The sequence below is a fragment of the Helianthus annuus genome, chromosome 2, assembly GCF_002127325.2.
Source record: "Helianthus annuus cultivar XRQ/B chromosome 2, HanXRQr2.0-SUNRISE, whole genome shotgun sequence".
In the NCBI taxonomy this organism is placed as follows: domain Eukaryota; kingdom Viridiplantae; phylum Streptophyta; class Magnoliopsida; order Asterales; family Asteraceae; genus Helianthus; species Helianthus annuus.
In genome coordinates this window covers 155,624,233-155,645,623 of record NC_035434.2, presented here as the reverse complement: position 1 = coordinate 155,645,623, position 21,391 = coordinate 155,624,233, and the positions used below count along the sequence as shown (strand labels likewise).

General features: G+C 31.9%; 1 protein-coding gene across 1 annotated transcript; it reads left to right on the top strand.

Moving 5' to 3' along the window:
* Nucleotides 1-2,488: 2,488 nt before the first annotated feature.
* On the top strand, nt 2,489-2,959 carry LOC110898797 (protein CANDIDATE G-PROTEIN COUPLED RECEPTOR 7). Its single transcript, XM_022145640.1, has one exon. It carries the CDS (start codon nt 2,489-2,491, stop codon nt 2,957-2,959), a length of 471 nt encoding a protein of 156 aa, XP_022001332.1.
* Nucleotides 2,960-21,391: the final 18,432 nt, after the last annotated feature.

Sequence of the window (21,391 nt, the reverse complement as noted above, 5' to 3'; positions counted from 1 at the left end):
TGTACTCAGGAAGAGATAAGTTATTAAAGACTCTTTATAGCATATCTAACAAAAGATTTCTTTGAGGATCATTACTGTTCTAGTAGCTTATAATAGTTTTAAGCTACATTAGATAAACATTAAAACGATTTTCCCTAATAAATGGCTGACACATTTACATGTTCATTAGATAACAACCTAAAGTTTCAAACTGAAGGTTAAAGAACACTTTATTTGTAAGCCAATAATATCCATGTATGGGTTAATGCAAACATCATAATGTGATGAAAAGCTAACGTAATTATTTTCATCAAGAATCAAGTGGATTAATGTACCTACCTCAAGATGAGTGGGAGCAACTAAAATAAACTTGTCTATATAGATGACATTCTTTGACAAGCATATGTTACATAAGTCAAAGCATTGTTAACACAAACTTTGATATAATAAAACTCAGAGATATCTCTTACGTGATTGATATCATAACATACTGAGATAGACCCAATGGGATATTAGTTTCGTTCCATAAGTTTAACATTAGATGGGTCCTTACATATGTAACAATCAATATTGCTCTCCTTTAGAGGATAATAGGATAAATGAGATTATTTATTTACGCTTCATTAATTAGAAGCCTTATGTAAGTTTAAGTCTATACTCGTTTAGATATTACTCGTATTGCAACACACTAGATATGTCTAGATTAATGTGTAGCATCTAATGGAGTATTACAATATCTTTAAAAGAAACGAGAGACTACAATTTAAAGAAGAAGTGAGAATTAAAACCGGTTTATTACTCTAACTTTGAGATATTCAAAGATTATAAAAATGCAGTTTCGGGTATATCTTTATGTCAGCAGACAAAACCTATTTCATGGAGGAGTCATAATGCACTGATATTAACAACCTAAGTTATAATGACATAACATGGTCACTAAATGTTGTTGAAATTTAATCAGTGGACTCATAAGTTTATTAACTCCATATAATGTTTTGAAGAATTAGTGTGATAAAGTCAGCTACCATAACTCCTTGAACAGTAACAGTTCAAGAGGTGCTGCATTAAGTTTCGATACGCAATTAATTATTCGTTTATGAACGAATTGAGGAAACTAAGTTTTGTATCGAATACATTCATGATATGCTTAAGGATCCTATAACTGAAGGGCTATTACCCATAAGTCTTATTAAGAGAGCTCATAGACGGGTATTAATTAATGGCCATGCGCAACCGCATATCGTACTATGAATGACTAAGTATTAGTTGATTTTCCTCAAGTTTGATTTTGTATGTCTGTTAGAATATGTTCAACCGGTATAATGGCATATAGACAAATAAAAGTTACAAATCAAACAAAGGGCTTACGCGTATTTTGATCATGATGATTAGGTTTTAAATTAAGGCTATAGTATGATTAATGGGGGTCCTGAGTCGCATAATGATTCAACGGCTGTATTTCTCTGCTATAGTACTTGTTTAAGGCTAAAATGAGTGTTAACTCCTGATCAGGCTTAGCTAATACTCATAGTAAATGATTACTCGGCTAAGTGGGAGAATGTAAGATTAAATATATTAAGTATTAATATTTAATCTATAGCCATCTTAATCATTTACATTATAGAGATCAAAATATATTAGAACCTATTATTTAATTAGTTGGTAATTGTTGATGGACCATATTACCCTTAGTAACTAATTAGGTTTCCTCCTGGGTGCTTATATAAGGAGAGTTATGTGGAGGTTTAAGGGTTACTCAGTTTCACAATTCACACCCCATAAGCCATAACATCATCACGAAACCTCCTCTCCATAACCGATACCCCTTTTCGGTTCTCTAAGTCCCCATCATCAGTCAGCACCCTAAGGAGGAACCAGATCAAGATGACAGGCATGTCGAACTCTATTACTGGATTCTCCTCTGCACTATCTGCTGTGACAGGTATGATTTGTATTGTTTTCCTTCATGCACAAACAGAACTGAACCAACACTATTTGGTTAAAAAAAAAAAGTAAGATAAATGTGTAATGTCAAGTGCGGGCACCACATGTTAATGTCATAATCGTACGCAATGACCGCAATGCTTATATATGTTACACTAACTTAGATCGTATACGTCAAAACACGTGTTTTTATATAGTTAACGCATCACATAATGTGTCGCCAACTATAAACAACTAAGACGTCGCCGACGCAACGCGCGGCCTGTGACAAAAATCTAGTACTTCAATAAAACACACCGACAAAAATACAGGCCGGCACCGAGCAACAAAACAAAAATAACACAGACAAACTCTAAATCGATAAGTCAAAAGTCACCTAGACCAACCAGTATATAGATTATAGATTCGCACAAAGTTTTTTTTTTTTTTTGAACGGCATAGATTCCCACAAAGTATCATAGTCCACTCCGTCTTAACCATTTGATCCAAGGGTTCAGATTCCACTCATATATATATTTAAGTCTAAGCTAATCAATCTTATGTCGGAATCTCCCTCCAACGTAAAATGAGAATTTTCGAAACTGTCACCGGTGTTCTCCTCCTCTTCTTCCTTCTCACTGCTCCATCTACTGCGGATATCAAATCGATCAAAATCCAATCCGATGACCGACCGATGATCCTCTTGCAGAAGTTCGGGCTCACACATAGAGCTTATATCACCGTAGCAGCCTCATCCGTGTCGGTCACCTCCACGTTATCGCCCCCTGATCTCTCGCGCCAAGGCGTATTCCTTCTCTCGGAAGAATCGATGCCCGAAGTCCTGCTTGAATTTCAACAAAACCCTGATTTCTGCATACTACGTTCCAAGTTCGCCTTACTTCTTTTCACGTTCCGAGATCTCTCACCTAAGTGGTCGTTCAACCGTTCGTTCCCTGTGATGTACCCTAGTGAGTACTCGCTCTTCTTCGCTAACTGCGACGCGGGATCGCGTGTCACCATGGACTTCTGCACAGAGCTGTTAAATACTGATGGCTAAGCTAACCCGGGTTACTGACAATAATAAACCATAAGTTTATAGTATACAAAGTTAGTTTTTTTTTGTATGTGATTAAACTAGGTTATAACCCGTGAATACTCACGGGTTGTTAATCTATCTTTCTAACCAAATAAATATATACATATATATTAATAAACGAAAAATTCTATGATGAATAAGGTGTATGAATAAACATTTAAAAACTATTACTCATAACAAAGTAAATGTATATCATACGAAAACCAAATAACGAAAACCTAAATGTAAAACAACTAATCACTACTCTTTTTTTGGTACAACCAACTCAACATTCAAGACTTGATGAGTTTCATCAAAAGAAAAGTGAACCGTATCACACTCGTTAATGCGAGCACGTTTCATGAATCTGGACCATTTGCATAATGCATAGCGCCAACCTTCTCCTCTCTATGTTTGATACATTTGACAACGGTAACCATTGGGTGTCAGCCCAATGGCCACCAGCCCGCATTCTAACCCGGAGGTGGCGGGTTCGAGTCTTGCTCGTTCCCAATGCCCCTACGGTAGCGGATTTACCCCTAGACTCAGGCTTGCTGGGTGGCGGTCTGCGAGGTGGGATCACCTCGGCGGTTGGGAGGACCGTGGAATATCCCCCCCCCCCCCACATTTGACAACGGTGTACGCTTGGGTGTTGTATAAGGGTCTTGCACCGCTTTTCCGTTCATCTTCATAGTAGAAGGTGTTATAATGGAAGTTTCTCCGTTAAAGGAAGAATTTAAACGATTGCCTAATGAAAAATAAACAATCATTATTGTAAGTAAAATTATAATACAACCACTTTTGTATAAGATGTAAAACAATATTGTTGTAATAATAAGATGCTTTTAAGTAAAAGAATAGTTACTTAAAGGAATAACAGGTGAACAATTTGTAGGCAAGCTTCTCATTGAATAATTGGGTGTTATATTTTCTTTGTTGTTTAAAATGATCAGTGTTGCTGATGAAGACGTTGAATCCACTTTTGATGTAATACATTTTCGAGTAATCTTTGATCTCTTACTATCAAGATAGAGTTTTCTTAATCTACGCCTTCTTTTTGCCTCGGCACCTGCAATGTTAAAATGGTTAAAGCAATAAAATATGACATAAGAAACACTAAACAGTACTAAGGATAAGACTACTTTAAAAAAAATAAAAGTTAACAAACTTTGGAAAACTAAACAGTATTAATGAAAAAGAAGTAACCTTTGAGAAAATAAGGATGAACTTGTGTAGTATATTTTGATCTCATATTATCAAGATATAGTTTTCTTAACTTTCGTCTATACCTGGCCTCGTCAGCTACAATTACAAAATAATTAAAGAGGTCAAGGAAGGAGTAACAAAAAATTAAGAAGCAATATAGATTAAGTTTTAAAACGTAATACTACATTTTAAATTGATAACAACATTAAGTTACCTTTCATAACGTAAGATAACCAACGTCTGTAATCTGAAAGAAATTGGGAACAAAAAAAATTCATTACTCTCTTGAATTTTATTAAAAATAATATATGATAAAACAAATTAAAGAACCACACTTACAATCATTAACTACGGCATTCATGGGAAGTTCGGTAGAAGATGAATATTGATGTTTAAACCTATTATCCATTTTCTAAACACCAACAGAAACCTAAAATGAAACATTATAACTTACTGTCATAATTAAAGAACCAAAAGTTTTATATTCTAAAAATATTCACTAATAACAAAGGTTTATCATCAGTAGCAAACATCAGAATAGCTATAAAGGATATGACAACAAATTAGAATACATATAAATGATAGTACAACAATTGAGAACTTACTGGAAAATTAAAGAGTGATGGAAAAAAATATTAGAACGTAGGAGAATTCTGAATCAACATTGAAAGAAAGTTGAAGATGAAATGAAGAAATAAGTATTTTATTTTGTATTTATAGACATAATCTATTTATGGAATCAATAATAGAAATCATTGTAAATCAGTTAAAATGAGATTGATGATCTTAATTATAGAAAGAATGTTAAATTTAGAAACTGTACAAAATTTTAGAAATCTTTGAATAAAACAATCGAATTTGAATTACCTGTATTTATTTATATAATATATTAAAAAAGGTAAGTTATTAATAAAAAAATTAAAATAAACAATTAGTGTTACTTTAATGCTAAATATAGTAACGGTAAAAGTAAATTCGATTTTTTAATAATGGTTTTAATCTACATCATATGAGTAGATTAGTAAAAAAAAATGTAATCTAATTCAATAAGAAACATAACCAGACATAATTTAAAACCAAACGACACAATAGATAACTAAAGATGTTATATTACATTAGCAAACCATATAAATGTTTTAAAGCACCACCAACAAAAAAATTCAAAACAAACTGTCAAACATCAAACAAAATGTTTCTTCTTATAATAATAAATTAGTTGGTTATTAATTCTTGGCATGATCCTCATCAGAAGAAATGTTATCACCACTTATGCGAGGTTTACTTGCCGACGATCCCACTACGTCTTCACTCACATAAACATCACCAAGGTTACGCTTCAAATCAGTTGATGATTGATTGAAGTCAGAAGCAAAATCCTTTGAAACAGGTGTAGAGTTATCACCAGTGTAAGAAACACCATCCTTTATAAAAAAAAAGAAATATTAGAACAAAAGCATTTTTAATTTTAGATTATAATAGTTGTTAAAAGATCAAACCTTTGCACTTTCACCGCCAGCATATTGGAATTCAGACTGACTCATAGCAAACGAATCAGAGGCATCAAGCTGTAAAAAATGGGAATCAAACTACAATTTCTATAAGGATCATTTAAAGGAACAAAAAAAGTTAAAATACATTTAATATAACAATCACTTACTTGATCAATTTTCCATTTTTTGTTTAGCTGATCCAAAATATCAGCATCATTGGTCACAACTGATATACCATAATTCTCAACAACATTCGTAATATTAAAGTCTGTTACTCGAATAACGAAAGCACACTTGAGGTTAACCAATGTGTCAAACTCAACAGATATGCTCTGGGCACTTCATTGGTATTAAGTATCTATATTGAAAATATGTGATGTGTGGTCAGGACCGTATATGAAAAAAATAATTTAAATAAATCAGAAAGAAGTATTATATTTAAATCGTCCTGAATTTGTATCAGTTCCTTTGCAGTTTTACCAACAAACTTCGACGCCTCATGATCAAACAATGTAAGTGTCACCGTACCGGTTGAATCTTGAACTCGGATTGGTATTTTAAACCTTAAAAGCGTATTTATATAGTTAAGAAAGAAACACAAACCATGTAATATCATAAATGTTAGTTGTTGATTAAAAAATAGAAGTATGAATAAAAGTTATTTACCTCGACATTGGAAAAACATCTTTTCCTTGACAATCCTTGTTGGAAGATTGGTATACCTTCTCATCTCTAACATCACTTGTACCATCCTCCTTATCGTAAGTTTCAAACTTTTGCTCAACTTTGGATTTGCAAAAGTTACATCCATCATAATACCACATCTTATCAGAAACAATTGCTAGAATAGCTCCCACAATAACAACTTTTTTTGGCTGTTTAAATAGTAAAATAAATGAAAACGTATTAACATCCTGATAGTATTTAAAAAATAAAATATAAGTTGTTTGAAATAACCTGTATGATTGAACCAAGATAAGCAATTGGTGAGTAAACATCATTGTTCATAAATTCATCTTCAACAGAACATACAACATACGACCCAACATGGCTACTTGACTCGGATGAAGCAGAAAGTTTTGCAATAAAACTAATAAAAATAAAGTTTAGAAACCATAAACTAAAATAAACAAAAAAAAAATAGAAATAAAAATTTAGTTGATACAATTAGAAAAATTAAATTAGTTAATTTTACTCACTTTTTCTTGAATGCCAGCATCTGATCAAAATTGTCGTTAATGAAAAGCCGTGTACCATCAAAATTATTAGATATCCCCCATTTATCTGTTATTAAGTAACATAAAAAAACATCATATATATATATATATATATATATATATATATATATATATTGTTTAAATTAAATCTAAGACTTAATAAGATACCTTTGTACGTTTTAATAGCACCAAAATGAACAGCAATGACAACATGGGCTTCACGATCTTGACTAAGCATGTACGAACACATGTCCTTCGCATAATCATCCCAAAGAGTTAAATCAACCTCAACATCTCTAAAAACAATATAGGAAATTATTTTCAGAGAAACAAAATTAGTTAAAATTTATAAAATATAAAGTAAATAAATATAGGCAATATAAAATTTATAAATGTAAATTGTATTACTCGAGATCTTGAAGTTTAAGATTGAGGCGTTTTCCTTTAGTACCATCTTTTTTGTTGGTGTCCTCAATCTTATAGCAAACAACAACGTAACCGATGAAATCTAAGATTAAAAAATGTCACATGTTAATATAAAGTAAACACAATATATTAAGTTAAATGTGAAACAACTGTTGTAATATAGATATTTTGTAACAATTAACAATAATACCTATTGTTGTACCATCCTTGTATCTCTGTGACACAACATCCTTGAAATCAACAAAATCAAAAACAAACTGTGGCCCATCCCATTTACTACACTTTTTGACAAATGTATGGTAATAAAAAAATAGCTTTTGATTGTTAGGAACAATTTTGAAAGATGCAGTGTTCGCAGCAAGAGATGGCCTTTTTATTATAAGGCATTCATCAACATTAAGATGTCTCTCAAATTTTGAAAACAACCTATGTAAGCAAGAAGCTTGAATCTTGGTACCCTGTACATAAATAAAAAATAACATGCAAAAAAATGTTAATATGACCTTTAAATCATATATAAAAACAAAGATGAACAAATAATTACTTAAATAATTTACCATCTCATCCATTAGTATCATATCGATACGATATGTCTCTCTTTCGTTACCTTTCATCTTCTTTCTCCACAAACTAATAATCTTTACTTTGATAGTGTAGTTTGTACTAAGAGCGTCAATATCATTCAAAAAAGTAATTTCACTTTGGTCTTCCATACCTTAGCTCTCAAATAGTTACTCAAGAAAAAGAAAAGTTATTGTTTTGAATAAATTTATGAATGAAGAACAAATTAACATGAATTTATAGGAAAACTTCTAAGATGATATTCTTAGAAACAATTTTTCGGAAAAAAAAATAAAAAAATAAAATCTGTAAACATTTAATGAGTAAGGAAAGTGTATAATTGACTAACATGAATACATATTTATAAAAAAATTATAATCGTGTAAATGTATATATAATTATAATCGTGTAAATACATATTTATAAAAAAATTATAATCGTGGAAATAAAGAAATATTCCTTGTATTATGAACAACAAGAGAAGTGAAACTTACCTGCATAACACAACTTTGATAAAAAAAAAAACCTCATTTTGAAATAGAAAACTGTGACAGTAAAAATATGATTTTTTTATTAGTACTCAATAAATTATCATTATATTATATATATTATATATGTATTATGATAAAAAAAAGTATTAACATCACAAACATTCAGTAAGGTATATTGTACTTTCCATTTTAGTTATATATGATTGTCAATTAATAATGAATATATATAAAATAACTTTAATATGATATTGCATTATAATTGGAAGAATTACCTCACAAAACTTTTGAAAATATGAATAGAAAAAATCGGCAACATAAGTTTACATTTATAAAAATAAAAGCTAATTTTTGTCAAATTTGTCTATAAATATGTATAAGTTTCCTAAAATACATCTAACTAATAAGTTACTAAAAATATAAGATATGCATCTACAAAATAAGTGAATAAAAAAATTCAAACATTAACTTATTGGGTAATCTCAAATCTAACTTTTTCTCAAAATATAAGAAACTAATTATAATACGTTTTAACATCAATAACATATTCAATTGGGACTGTTATGTTTTAACATCTATAATATATTAGAATTTCCTATTTTTTATGAAAATATATATAACTAACATTCGGATTGAAAAGAAATTTATATTGGTATTAAATAAATAAATTTAGAGGTTTGGATGTTTGTGTTGGATGCAACGATATTAAAAGAGTAATATAATTCCTTGTGCGAACATCATAATAAAATTGACAAAAAAGTAGTACGAAAATTATGTTCAAATTTATAAGATAAAACAGGTTGTTAACTTTCTTACAAAAGAGACGTGTTTGACTACTAATTGTCCAAACAGAAACATAACTAACATCAGACTTGGACCATACTAAGATCAACCAGAAAATATGCAAAAGATTGTCAACCCACTATTAACTAATAACCACCAGATCACCAAAACATCTACAAAACCAACTAACAACCACAAATGCAAACAGTCACGCACGGCCTCTTTTCTTTGTAGTCTTGTGAACAACTTTGGTCAAAATCAAAAGCTGCGAAGACTTGACATATTTAAAGAAAAGAGTAGCGCCGATGTGGATTTGATTTGATTTCAAGAAAGCCGACCACTTGGAAAAACCATACATGTATCCACCACCATTCTTTTCCGCTATCGTCTTCATGTTTGTTACCTCACATCTAAGGTTTTGGATCGACACATCACGGAGGTTGTGAACAGAAAGAGACAACTCATCGGAAACAGCAGACGGTAAACATTGAAAGACACAAAAAAATAATTGTCAAAGTAATCTATAATATATCCTTATTACTTGATTATAACATCTAAAAAATTTAATAATATGAAAACACATACCAATCTATTTTCTGCGACTTTGGTGAACTCAATGATTGAAACTGTTTTCGACCTTTTCAATGTAGAACGTTTACGGGTAACAGATGCGGTTTCAGCAGGCGTAATCTTATCAACAACAACAGATTCATTTTTGTTTCTAAACTTTGAACGTGTACGATGAGCGATAAGAGACTCATCGGACACAATCATATCTGTCTTACATTTCCGAGTGGCCTATAATTTTTTAGATAAATAATAATTACTTGTTTTTATAAGATATAAAATTAAAAGTAAAAAATGAATATATGGTACTATACCTTCCTCTTTCTCGGCAAAACAGTTTGACCAACATCAACTGTATATTTCGGAATGGTCCAAACAGGTAAAAAAATACATAAGTAACTACCATTATTGGAAAACATATAGAATCAGCATAACTCACATCAGAAACAACTGTGGAGCACATAGTCGGTTCAGAAAAAAGAAAATTTGTTTTTCCGGTAGGATCAACCTAAATAACAAAAAAGAATAAAAAAATTAATATACAATGAATTAATAAATTGTATTATATAATACTTAAGTAAGTAGATATACATGGGACTTATTCTTGGGTATCAAAAATTGGTCAAGATCCGTCTCAAACTTGCTTTTGTCCTGAAAAAGGGAAACATATTTATAAAAAATTGTAAACAAATACACTTCGGATCAGCCTACGAAAGATAGAACATTAACATTTGAAAATGAAAAAATAAACGTAAAATACGTCAATTAAGTACAAAGTCATATAATTTATTAAATGAACACAAACCTTTATAGTTAAATCTTCATCACAAACAACACTTTCTTTGCCTTACGGTTCAGTTTTTCTATCCCAATCATATTTGAACTACGTATAACAAAAATAATTGTTTAACAATATAGTAAGAATAATAATTAAATTTACTAAAATAAAAAAACAACATAACAATGAAAAAAAATTACCTTCTTCTTAAGCTCTTCCATTTCAAGTTGAGATGAGAAAAAGTTTTCAAACTTGGAATCATCAATATCCTTCACAACTAACAATAAACAAATAAAATGTATAAATAGAAAAAAAAGATATTTATAATAAATTTTAATTAATTTAATTAAAATATAGAGAATTACATTGAACACGGATTCAAAACTTGCCAACTGAAATTTGTCGTCTTCACATTCCACAACAACACCTTCTTGAAAGACAGTTCCACACTACTATACTTCTCCTTATGTTCGGACTAAAAAAAATATCAAAAATAACAATGTGTTTGTAACGCCCGGCTCTTTTGTACTTTCCATTTATAGAAAGTTTGGTTCGTATTTCTATTTTTGGAAACTTTGTATTCTCGTAATCGTTCCTTTCCTTGTAATCATTATCAAACCGAGACTTGGATCGTTAATGAAGGTTGTATTTTGTTACATTTATGTTATACACATTCTATGTATGCTCGTATGTTCGACTTCGTGAATCAATCGACGTTTAATCGTTATTCTTGGAAACTATGTGCGAAACTTGTAATTAATCTAAACTTATGCATGGAACGTATTTTTAACGAGAACGACACTTGATTTGATACTTATACGCTTGATTATACTTGGTTTATACTCCTCATACTTAATCATATCTTAAACTATGCCTTTGTGGCAAATATGGCCCTTAAAATACCTTAAAAGCATCAAATACACAACTCCAGGGGCCAAATTGTAAAAAATGAAACTTATATCCGGAACCACAAAGGGCTCGCAGCCCGCGTGGACTTAGCCTGATACCTCAGGCGAGCCGCCTGGACCTCATGTCAGCAGAAAAGATGGACAGTCGCGACCAGATTCATTTTTGAGCGGGATTTCTTTGTTTAAACCGAGTTTTAGCACTAGTTAACCCCTCAAATCAACCCTAATCACTTCCCTATAAGTACCCAAGGTCCTCCAAGCACTTGGACACTTTCATCACTCTCAAATCTCTCCAAAACACTCTCAAATTCAAGCAAGAATCTACATTTTCGGACAGATTCATACTCTTGCACCAAACTTGGTATAACTTGCTCATTTCTTAACGAAATTACTTGATTCTTCTTCCTACTTGCTTGGTTAATCATGGAGTTATATTCCTTGACTTCTCCTTGGAGAAATTAGACCTGGAATTGCTCTGAAATTGACCAAAAACTTTCTGTTTTGTTACAAACTTGTTTAAACTTCATCTAACTTGTGTCTAACACATCTCACACCAATGTCCTAATGCTTACAATCTCTCTTATGGTTGGTTAAGCTTAAAAACATGGTTGAGACACTTAAATCAGAGGATTAAACCTCATAAACTTTCTGTTTTGTTAGGGTAATTAACCCACAAGTCATGTCAAGCTTAGACTTTGATGAATGAGTGATTGTGGGACAACTTGGGTTGTTCCAACATAAAATCCTCACATGATTTGATGATTTCTTTTAGTCTAGATTATTTACATACTTGTATTAGTCCTAGTTCTTGACCCTCCTTGGTTGTCTTTACATCAAGTGAAGTGGTGAACATTCAAGGGGTCCCTAAATGGAAGTATGTTCTTCCTACCCCATACATGACATTCGTGAATAACTCGAGGTGCCTAAACGAAGATCTTAATCTTCTACCTCCTACTTGAATTATTGAACTTAATAATATGTAATACTTAACTTAAATATATATATATATATACTCATTCGAACCTTTAATATTAAACTTGTGTTTATATGTTAAGGTAGTAGAATACCATCTAAGACTTAACACTCCAAGTATGATTCTAATGGGCATACTACCAATGAAATACAATATAACCCTAGTGGTTACGTAGCGTCATATAAGAGTGTAAGTTAAAGATGATTATTTTGATATCACACTTTATGTTATGTTAAACTCCAAATTTATAATCTTCCGTTGAACGCCAAACTCACACACCTACGTTTCCTTGTGTAGAAGGACTAGGTGTTCCAACTTAATCCATCCACCAAACTCGCTCGCGGGATTTCAAGTGGGAAAGCTTGCAACCACCATGAGTATACTCGATCCCTTTTTCCCCCTTTACACTTTGGGATGCAACATGTATAACTATGCAAACGTCTTTAAACTAAACTAAACATACTCAATCCTTGTACAAACATGAAACTAATGTGCTTTACTTATGATACTTGTATGCTCTATTTGAACGATTTGGAACGTATATGCTCATTAACTTTGCTAGCCCACCTTTACAATTATAGCGCTATAGGATTTATGCACCGCCCGTTAAACTTGGGGTATTGTTAAGTTAAACATCTACCATCCCGCTATCAATTGGGATTAGGTTATTTTATGCATTGGATTCTTGGGTTTGATCATAGTGTACGCCAAAATTGTATACTAGTAATTCACATATTATGAATCATATTGGATTTGAGCTTTTTATTCTATTATGCTATGTAAACAAACTTGTATACTTGCTCATTGCCTTTGCATTGAAACTCTATTTTAATACATGTTGCAGGTTGATTAATGAAGTATGGATGATTGATGAAACAAGTTTAGGGTGGACTAGATACACACCTTTAATCTATTTATCTTTTAATGTTATGTTATTTGTTGAAACAATGTTGTATTTTGTTTGAATATTGTATGACAATTTAGCACCTACAATGAAATTTGAATTTAATTAAATATTGTCACATAGTGTTATGAAGTCTCTAGCAATCTATACACACTTCGTCTCATCCCGATGTTTCCGCCATCGGTTGGGGTGTGACAGATTGGCATCAGAGCCATAACTATTGGGAATTAGGAAAAATTGCCATGCTTTTGCCCTAATCTATAGTTCTAGGAATTTTGCCTCTTATTTGTTGTTTAAAACCTTTGTACTCTACCATGGATGCATCCTAGCTATACTTCTTGTTGATTAAATTTATGTGCCTTTCCTAAGGCTAACACGAATACACTTATGCTATTTTTATGCTCTTGTAACACCAACGAGAAGAATTTACCAAAATAGGCGTGAAACCCACAATTTGGTAAACGACTCTCATTCTACCTTTAATCTATTTTTGCACGAAATTCCACCATTAAGCTAGGAGTGACATCCACAACTTAATGGTAATTTCCATTTCAACTCTAGTGGACCCTCGTCAAAGTGTCAAAATTTATTTTGATCGACGAGTACCAACCACATTTAGGGTACGAAATCGTCAAGTTAGGGGTGAAACCCGCATCTCGTCGATTAAGTCCCATTCCTCGATTTTTATTCTCGCCAAAGTCCCGAATGTTTCGATCATTTAGAGATGTGTAGTAACCGGAAGGGTAAGATACCGTTAATCGCTTCTCGACGAGAGTATCTTACTTATAGGCCAAAGCACAATATCTCTAATTCGAAAGAACTTTCGACCCACTTTGGAATAGTCGACGTTTCTCTACCCGAAACAATCCAATGTTTTACTGAGCCTCTCTTTTATGTATCTCAATTTATATGTGATTTTTATACTTGAACGTTCATTCATTTCCAAATGTCGTTTTAATCATTTCGCACGTTATTGCAATCACAAACAATAATAATCCCTCGTGAACAAACTAAATTTACAATGCTTTCGTTTATTCATGATATGCTATGTGAAACTCATGATTATGCTATGTGAGACATATTAACCTTTCATGCTATGTGAGTCAAATTGAACCTTTATGCTATGTGACCCTTTATGCTATGCGATCAATTTCATTTTCTTAAACAAACATTATGACCAAGTCTCATCTATTCCCTCTTTTCGAATTCGAATTATTTTTGAAATTTCACTTTTACACATATATCGTACAAATACTTTGTCATACATTTATACATTATTCACATACATGATTTCACATAATTTTATTTATACCCCTTGTAACAATAAATGGAGACATATCATCAAGGTGGGAGTGATTTCCTTACCTTGACGACTAACTCCGTTTTTTCCCATCTTACAACGACCTCGCCAACGAATTAGGGGTGATTCCCTTACTTAGGTGATCGTTACCAATATTTTCCTTCATAGACTATATTACGTAAACATGATCACGTTTATATCTAAATCGTTTATCATTAGCCAAATCTCTATTTATTTCAGCATGCATTGTTTATATGAACGAATTCCTTATCCTACAATATATATTTTTTTATATAGCTCACACACACGAAATTCTTAACCTTTACCATAAACGCTTATTTCTCGATTTTCAAAATTTACGAAATGCTACTTATCAACCTAGTTGGTTTAATAAATCCATTGCCCACGAAATTTTGTATTCAACGTAACTATTGAAAAAGGCTCATCTTATATCCTTAAACTAGAGATTTTCTATTTTCAATTAGGAATCAAACCAACTTTTTCACGCACACCTATAAAATCCTACCAATGTTATTCAATCATTTACTAAAATTTCTTTCAAAATCAGTAAAATGTTTTATTAAAGACGCTTTTTCAACAATCACTAAGATCGTATACCAAAATCCTTTTTCTTACGAATCAACGTTGTCACAAAAATCTCTAAAATTCGAATTTCTTCTTTAATGCAAGATCATTTAAAACGATGCAAACTTATTTACTTCTAGAACCTTTTCAACCATTATTCAATACGTCAATTTAATTTAAAATGTGTGGGCAAGGAAACTTCATAAGAACCAACCATCTTCAACGAATGTAAATCCTTTTTAAAGCAAGAGTAGCATTTCCTTTCTTTCACAAAGTATAACACACATAACCAATAGATATTTTATACTCTCTTTACATTTATGAACTAGGTTCTATATTTCATGTCAACTCAATCTATTTTGATTTTAATTAAACTTCACGCTTTGCTCAAACAACTATACATGCATACTATCTTACGTGTTTTAGCTTATATCTCACGACAAATTCGCATATACCCCTCATTTTGTTTTTGTACTCAAAACTTCTCGGCCTTTTACATGCTTAAATTTGTATATTACGATTAATACCACATACAAAATTATTACTTATTACACTCATATCCATATTCGTATTTATGCATCTTACGCTTACACATTTATGTTTATTTTCATAATCATATACATATTCATACACTTTATATTATACTCATGTTCAGAAATTATACATTTACGCCATACTTATGTTCCAAGTTTATATTCATAATAATACAATTATACTTACACTCACAATTACGTTTGCGCTAATATTCGTATTCGTGTTTATACTCATATATCCTACTTGTACCTGTACCTATACAACTATGCTTAAACTTATATCCATATATTTTCCTCATACCAATACAATTATGTTTATACTTAAATTCATAGTTATACTCGCATTTATACAATTTATGTTAGACTCGTACTTATATATATACTCTCATTTATACGATTTACGTTTATGCTCACGCTCATTCGTTTATGCTCAAATTTGTACTCACATATATACTCATTTTTCATACACGCTATGTTTATACTTTTACTCATACTCCTGGCATGCGTTTTGTGTTTATGCTCTCGTGTGTGTTCGTATTAAAACTTATACTATACTCATGCTTTTTACACAAAATTTATACTTTCTCACCTATACGCGGGCGAAACCCGAGGGATTCGCTTACGTTGTTATACTATTTGGAACACAAGCGTGCTTATATGCTATATCTCTATATACGCAATCTTATTTTCAGAATTTATTCATACCTTAATTCATATGCAACTAGTACAAGTTATGCGGATCATGTGACGATCAATGTAATCGCGGGTGCACACGGGATTATAGTGATAGTCGTATGAGAACCATAGAGTGTACTATTGTGTATGGTAAGACACGGAACGTAACATGACACCGAATACGAAACGGACGTCACATGGTCAAAACATGGTGGATACGCCGCTGGTACTTCCTATATATAACTGTTTTCATCATGTTACCAAACTTTAGTAAAATGTGCCATGAGAAATTCAGTGTTTTGAAGACCTTTCGGACCTTATACAAACATTAAGCAAACGCATTATATCCGATTACCCATGACGAGACTTCATCTTTAACACGCTACTTTCGTCTATCTACTACTTATATCATTCATATACATGCATTCGTTTATTAAGAATCAGTCGTCCGCTTCTATACTTCTAGTATTCTCCATTATTTTTGTCTTTTATACGAACCTTGTTGACAATCAAGTCTGTTAAACCGTCTTCCTATCCTTAATTCTTATATAGACGTAATTAGTAGACCATTATCACTTTATTCAAAGTACTAGGCCTTGTCGTTCTCCAAAACTTCATACTTTTCAAAACGTTTCAAATTCTCAAAGTCTCATTTCTTAATAATCACCTTATTGCCAAAACTTTTTCAAGCCTACGTCTTCCTAAATTTCGGGACGAAATTTCCTAAAGGAGGGGAGACTGTAACACTCGGCTCTTTTGTACTTTCCATTTATAGAAAGTTTGGTTCGTATTTCTATTTTTGGAAACTTTGTATTCTCGTAATCGTTCCTTTCCTTGTAATCATTATCAAACCGAGACTTGGATCGTTAATGAAGCTTGTATTTTGTTACATTTATGTTATACACATTTTATGTATGCTCGTATGTTCGACTTCGTGAATCAATCGATGTTTAATCGTTATTCTTGGAAACTATGTGCGAAACTTGTAATTAATCTAAACTTATGCATGGAACGTATTTTGAACGAGAACGACACTTGATTTGATACTTATACGCTTGATTATACTTGGTTTATACTCCTCATACTTAATCATATCTTAAACTATGCCTATGTGGCAAATATGGCCCTTAAAATACCTTAAAAGCATCAAATACACAACTCCAGGGGCCAAATTGTAAAAAATGAAACTTATATCCGGAACCACAAAGGGCTCGCGGCCCGCGTGGACTTAGCCTGATACCTCAGGCGGGCCGCCTGGACCTCATGTCAGCAGAAAAGATGGACAGTCGCGACCAGATTCATTTTTGAGCGGGATTTCTTTGTTTAAACCGAGTTTTAGCACTAGTTAACCCCTCAAATCAACCCTAATCACTTCCCTATAAGTACCCAAGGTCCTCCAAGCACTTGGACACTTTCATCACTCTCAAATCTCTCCAAAACACTCTCAAATTCAAGCAAGAATCTGCATTTTCGGACAGATTCAAACTCTTGCACCAAACTTGGTATAACTAGCTCATTTCTTAACGAAATTACTTGATTCTTCTTCCTACTTGCTTGGTTAATCATGGAGTTTGATTCCTTGACTTCTCCTTGGAGAAATCAGACCTGGAATTGCTCTGAAATTGACCAAAAACTTTCTGTTTTGTTACATACTTGTTTAAACTTCATCTAACTTGTGTCTAACACATCTCACACCAATGTCCTAATGCTTACAATCTCTCTTATGGTTGGTTAAGCTTAAAAACATGGTTGAGACACTTAAATCAGAGGATTAAACCTCATAAACTTTCTGTTTTGTTAGGGTAATTAACCCACAAGTCATGTCAAGCTTAGACTTTGATGAATGACTGATTGTGGGACAACTTGGGTTGTTCCAACATAAAATCCTCATATGATTTGATGATTTCTTTTAGTATAGATTATTTACATACTTGTATTAGTCCTGGTTCTTGACCCTCCTTGGTTGTCTTTACATCAAGTGAAGTGGTGAACATTCAAGGGGTCCCTAAATGGAAGTATGTTCTTCCTACCCCATACATGAAATTCGTGAATAACTCGAGGTGCCTAAACGAAGATCTTAATCTTTTACCTCCTACTTGAATTATTGAACTTAATAATATGTAATACTTAACTTAAATATATATATATATACTCATTCGAACCTTTAATATTAAACTTGTGTTTATATGTTAAGGTAGTAGAATACCATCTAAGACTTAACACTCCAAGTATGATTCTAATGGGCATACTACCAATGAAATACAATATAACCCTAGTGGTTACGTAGTGTCATATAAGAGTGTAAGTTAAAGATGATTATTTTAATATCACACTTTATGTTATGTTAAACTCCAAATTTATAATCTTCCGTTGAACGCCAAACTCACACACCTACGTTTCCTTGTGTAGAAGGACTAGGTGTTCCAACTTAATCCATCCACCAAACTTGCTCGCGGGATTTCAAGTGGGAAAGCTTGCAACCACCGTGAGTATACTCGATCCCTTTTCCCCCCTTTACACTTTGGGATGCAACATGTATAACTATGCAAACGTCTTTAAACTAAACTAAATATACTCAATCCTTGTACAAACATGAAACTAATGTGATTTACTTATGATTCTTGTATGCTCTATTTGAACGATTTGGAACGTATATGCTCATTAACTTTGCTAGCCCACCTTAACAATTATAGCGCTATAGGATTTACGCACCGCCCGTTAAACTTGGGGTATTGTTAAGTTAAACATTTACCATCCCGCTATCAATTGGGATTAGCTTATTTTATGCGTTGGATTCTTGGGTTTGATCATAGTGTACTCCAAAATTGCATACTAGTAATTCACATATTATGAATCATGTTGGATTTGAGCTTTTTATTCTATTATGCTATGTAAACAAACTTGTATACTCGCTCATTGCCTTTGCATTGAAACTCTATTTTAATACATGTTGCAGGTTGATTAATGAAGTATGGATGATTGATGAAACAAGTTTAGGGTGGACTAGATACACACCTTTAATCTATTTATCTTTTAATGTTATGTTATTTGTTGAAACAATGTTGTATTTTGTTTGAATATTGTATGACAATTTAGCACCTACAATGAAATTTTAATTTAATTAAATATTGTCACATAGTGTTATGAAGTCTCTAGCAATCTATACACACTTCGTCTCATCCCGATGTTTCCGCCATCGGTTGGGGTGTGACAGTGTTAAATTCAATATCAACTTGTAAGCTGGCGTTAATAACTAAATAATAGTGTAGATGTATAATTCTAACCGCAATAAGAAAATCATCAACATCATCACCATAGATTGAGTCATCCAAAACAACTAACTCAACACTGTTGTTCTGAATTTGAGTACCGGTTTGATGATTAAAGACTGAAAGCTCGAAAATTTTATTTCCATGCAGTGAAAAGACAAAGGTAGATCGCCTATCTAAAGCAAGATTGTTTATCATCTCAGAACATCCATGAGTAAAAACACAGCTGTCACTTAATGCGTGCATCTTAACGTTCCAAAATCTATCTCCTAAATAAAGAGTTGACTGACCACCTTTGAAATTTTTCCCATAAAATTCCCTCCAAAATTCATCAGCCATGACCTGCATAAGAAGTGATAATTAGTAATAAGAATTAATTGAAAAAATAATATACAGAAATAAAACATTATTCATCATAATGATTGTATAAGATACTACTTACAATAACGTCTTCGTGAGGTGTCATTTTGGATATAAAGCAGTTTTTGTGAACAAATGATTTAAACACCATTAGAAAGAATGATGATGGTGCATATGACTGAAACATAAGGTAATCATCTTTTCTTATATAACTATCCCGAAGCCATCAGCAAGAACAGGGCCCACATCAGTTTTTTTCACTCTTACAAACCATAACTTGTTCCCATCAACAATCTTAACTGAATCTTTGTAAGGTGGTTGGTCTCCCCAAATCATTGAAGCAAAGTCATTAGGTATTTGCTATGAGTTTAAAACAAAATAAAAAAAAGACAAATATCACTTTACTTAAAATATGATTAATAATTAGAATACACAAAAACATACCACGGGTCATCTTCATCAATAAGCTTTAAAAATGAAGGACTGTTATGCAAGGGATCCATATCTGAAAAATATATATGAAGGTTTTTAAAAAATTAAAACCGTAAAGTATTTATAGAAAAACAATCAATATTCCTAAATAAACAATCAATAAGCTTTAAAAGATAATTTAGTCAATGGACAAACTTCCAAATACAAAAATAAAAAGAAACAGTTTAAAAAAAATAAAAAATATTTATTTTTTAGATACGAAATCAATATTCAAAAGACAAAAACATTAAACCGGATGAAAAATTATCAGACCAGTGTAAATAAATCTTCATCAAGACAATCAAAACACATCAGACACTAAAAAAATGCATAATCTTTAATGGATTGAGGCTTAATACAAAAGAAATTTATTACAAAATAAATATGAAACTGTCAAATAACAGAGCATAGACGATGAAACATAACATGATAAGGTAAAAAAAATAGCAAAACAATCAAACAAAATACCAAATTACTTTTAACATGTTCGACCAAGATTGACAGTCCGGCAATGGCATTAAATTTAGGGTTTTTCATGAAAAAAAAAACAAAACAAAAGATTCAGTAACAACATCAATCAATAAGTACATCAAAAACAAATAATCCAAATAATAAGATTGAAATCGGATAATGAAAAAATTGATATTAAACACTTAAAATACATAACATCTAAAATACTTTACATACCTTTTGAATATGTGTAAGGATCTACAAAAAAAAAATAGCAAAAGAACAAACATAAGCATCTGCGGAGACGGAGATCAACACCAAAATTTAACTTTTTGGTGATTAAAATGATGATCGAAGAACTTAAATCCAGAAGTATTTAACTTTGATTATGTAGCTTTACCTGAGATTTCTTTGAAATATTCTTGAATCAAAATGTAGATCGAAGTCGGCAGGTAGAGAGAGAGATGCGG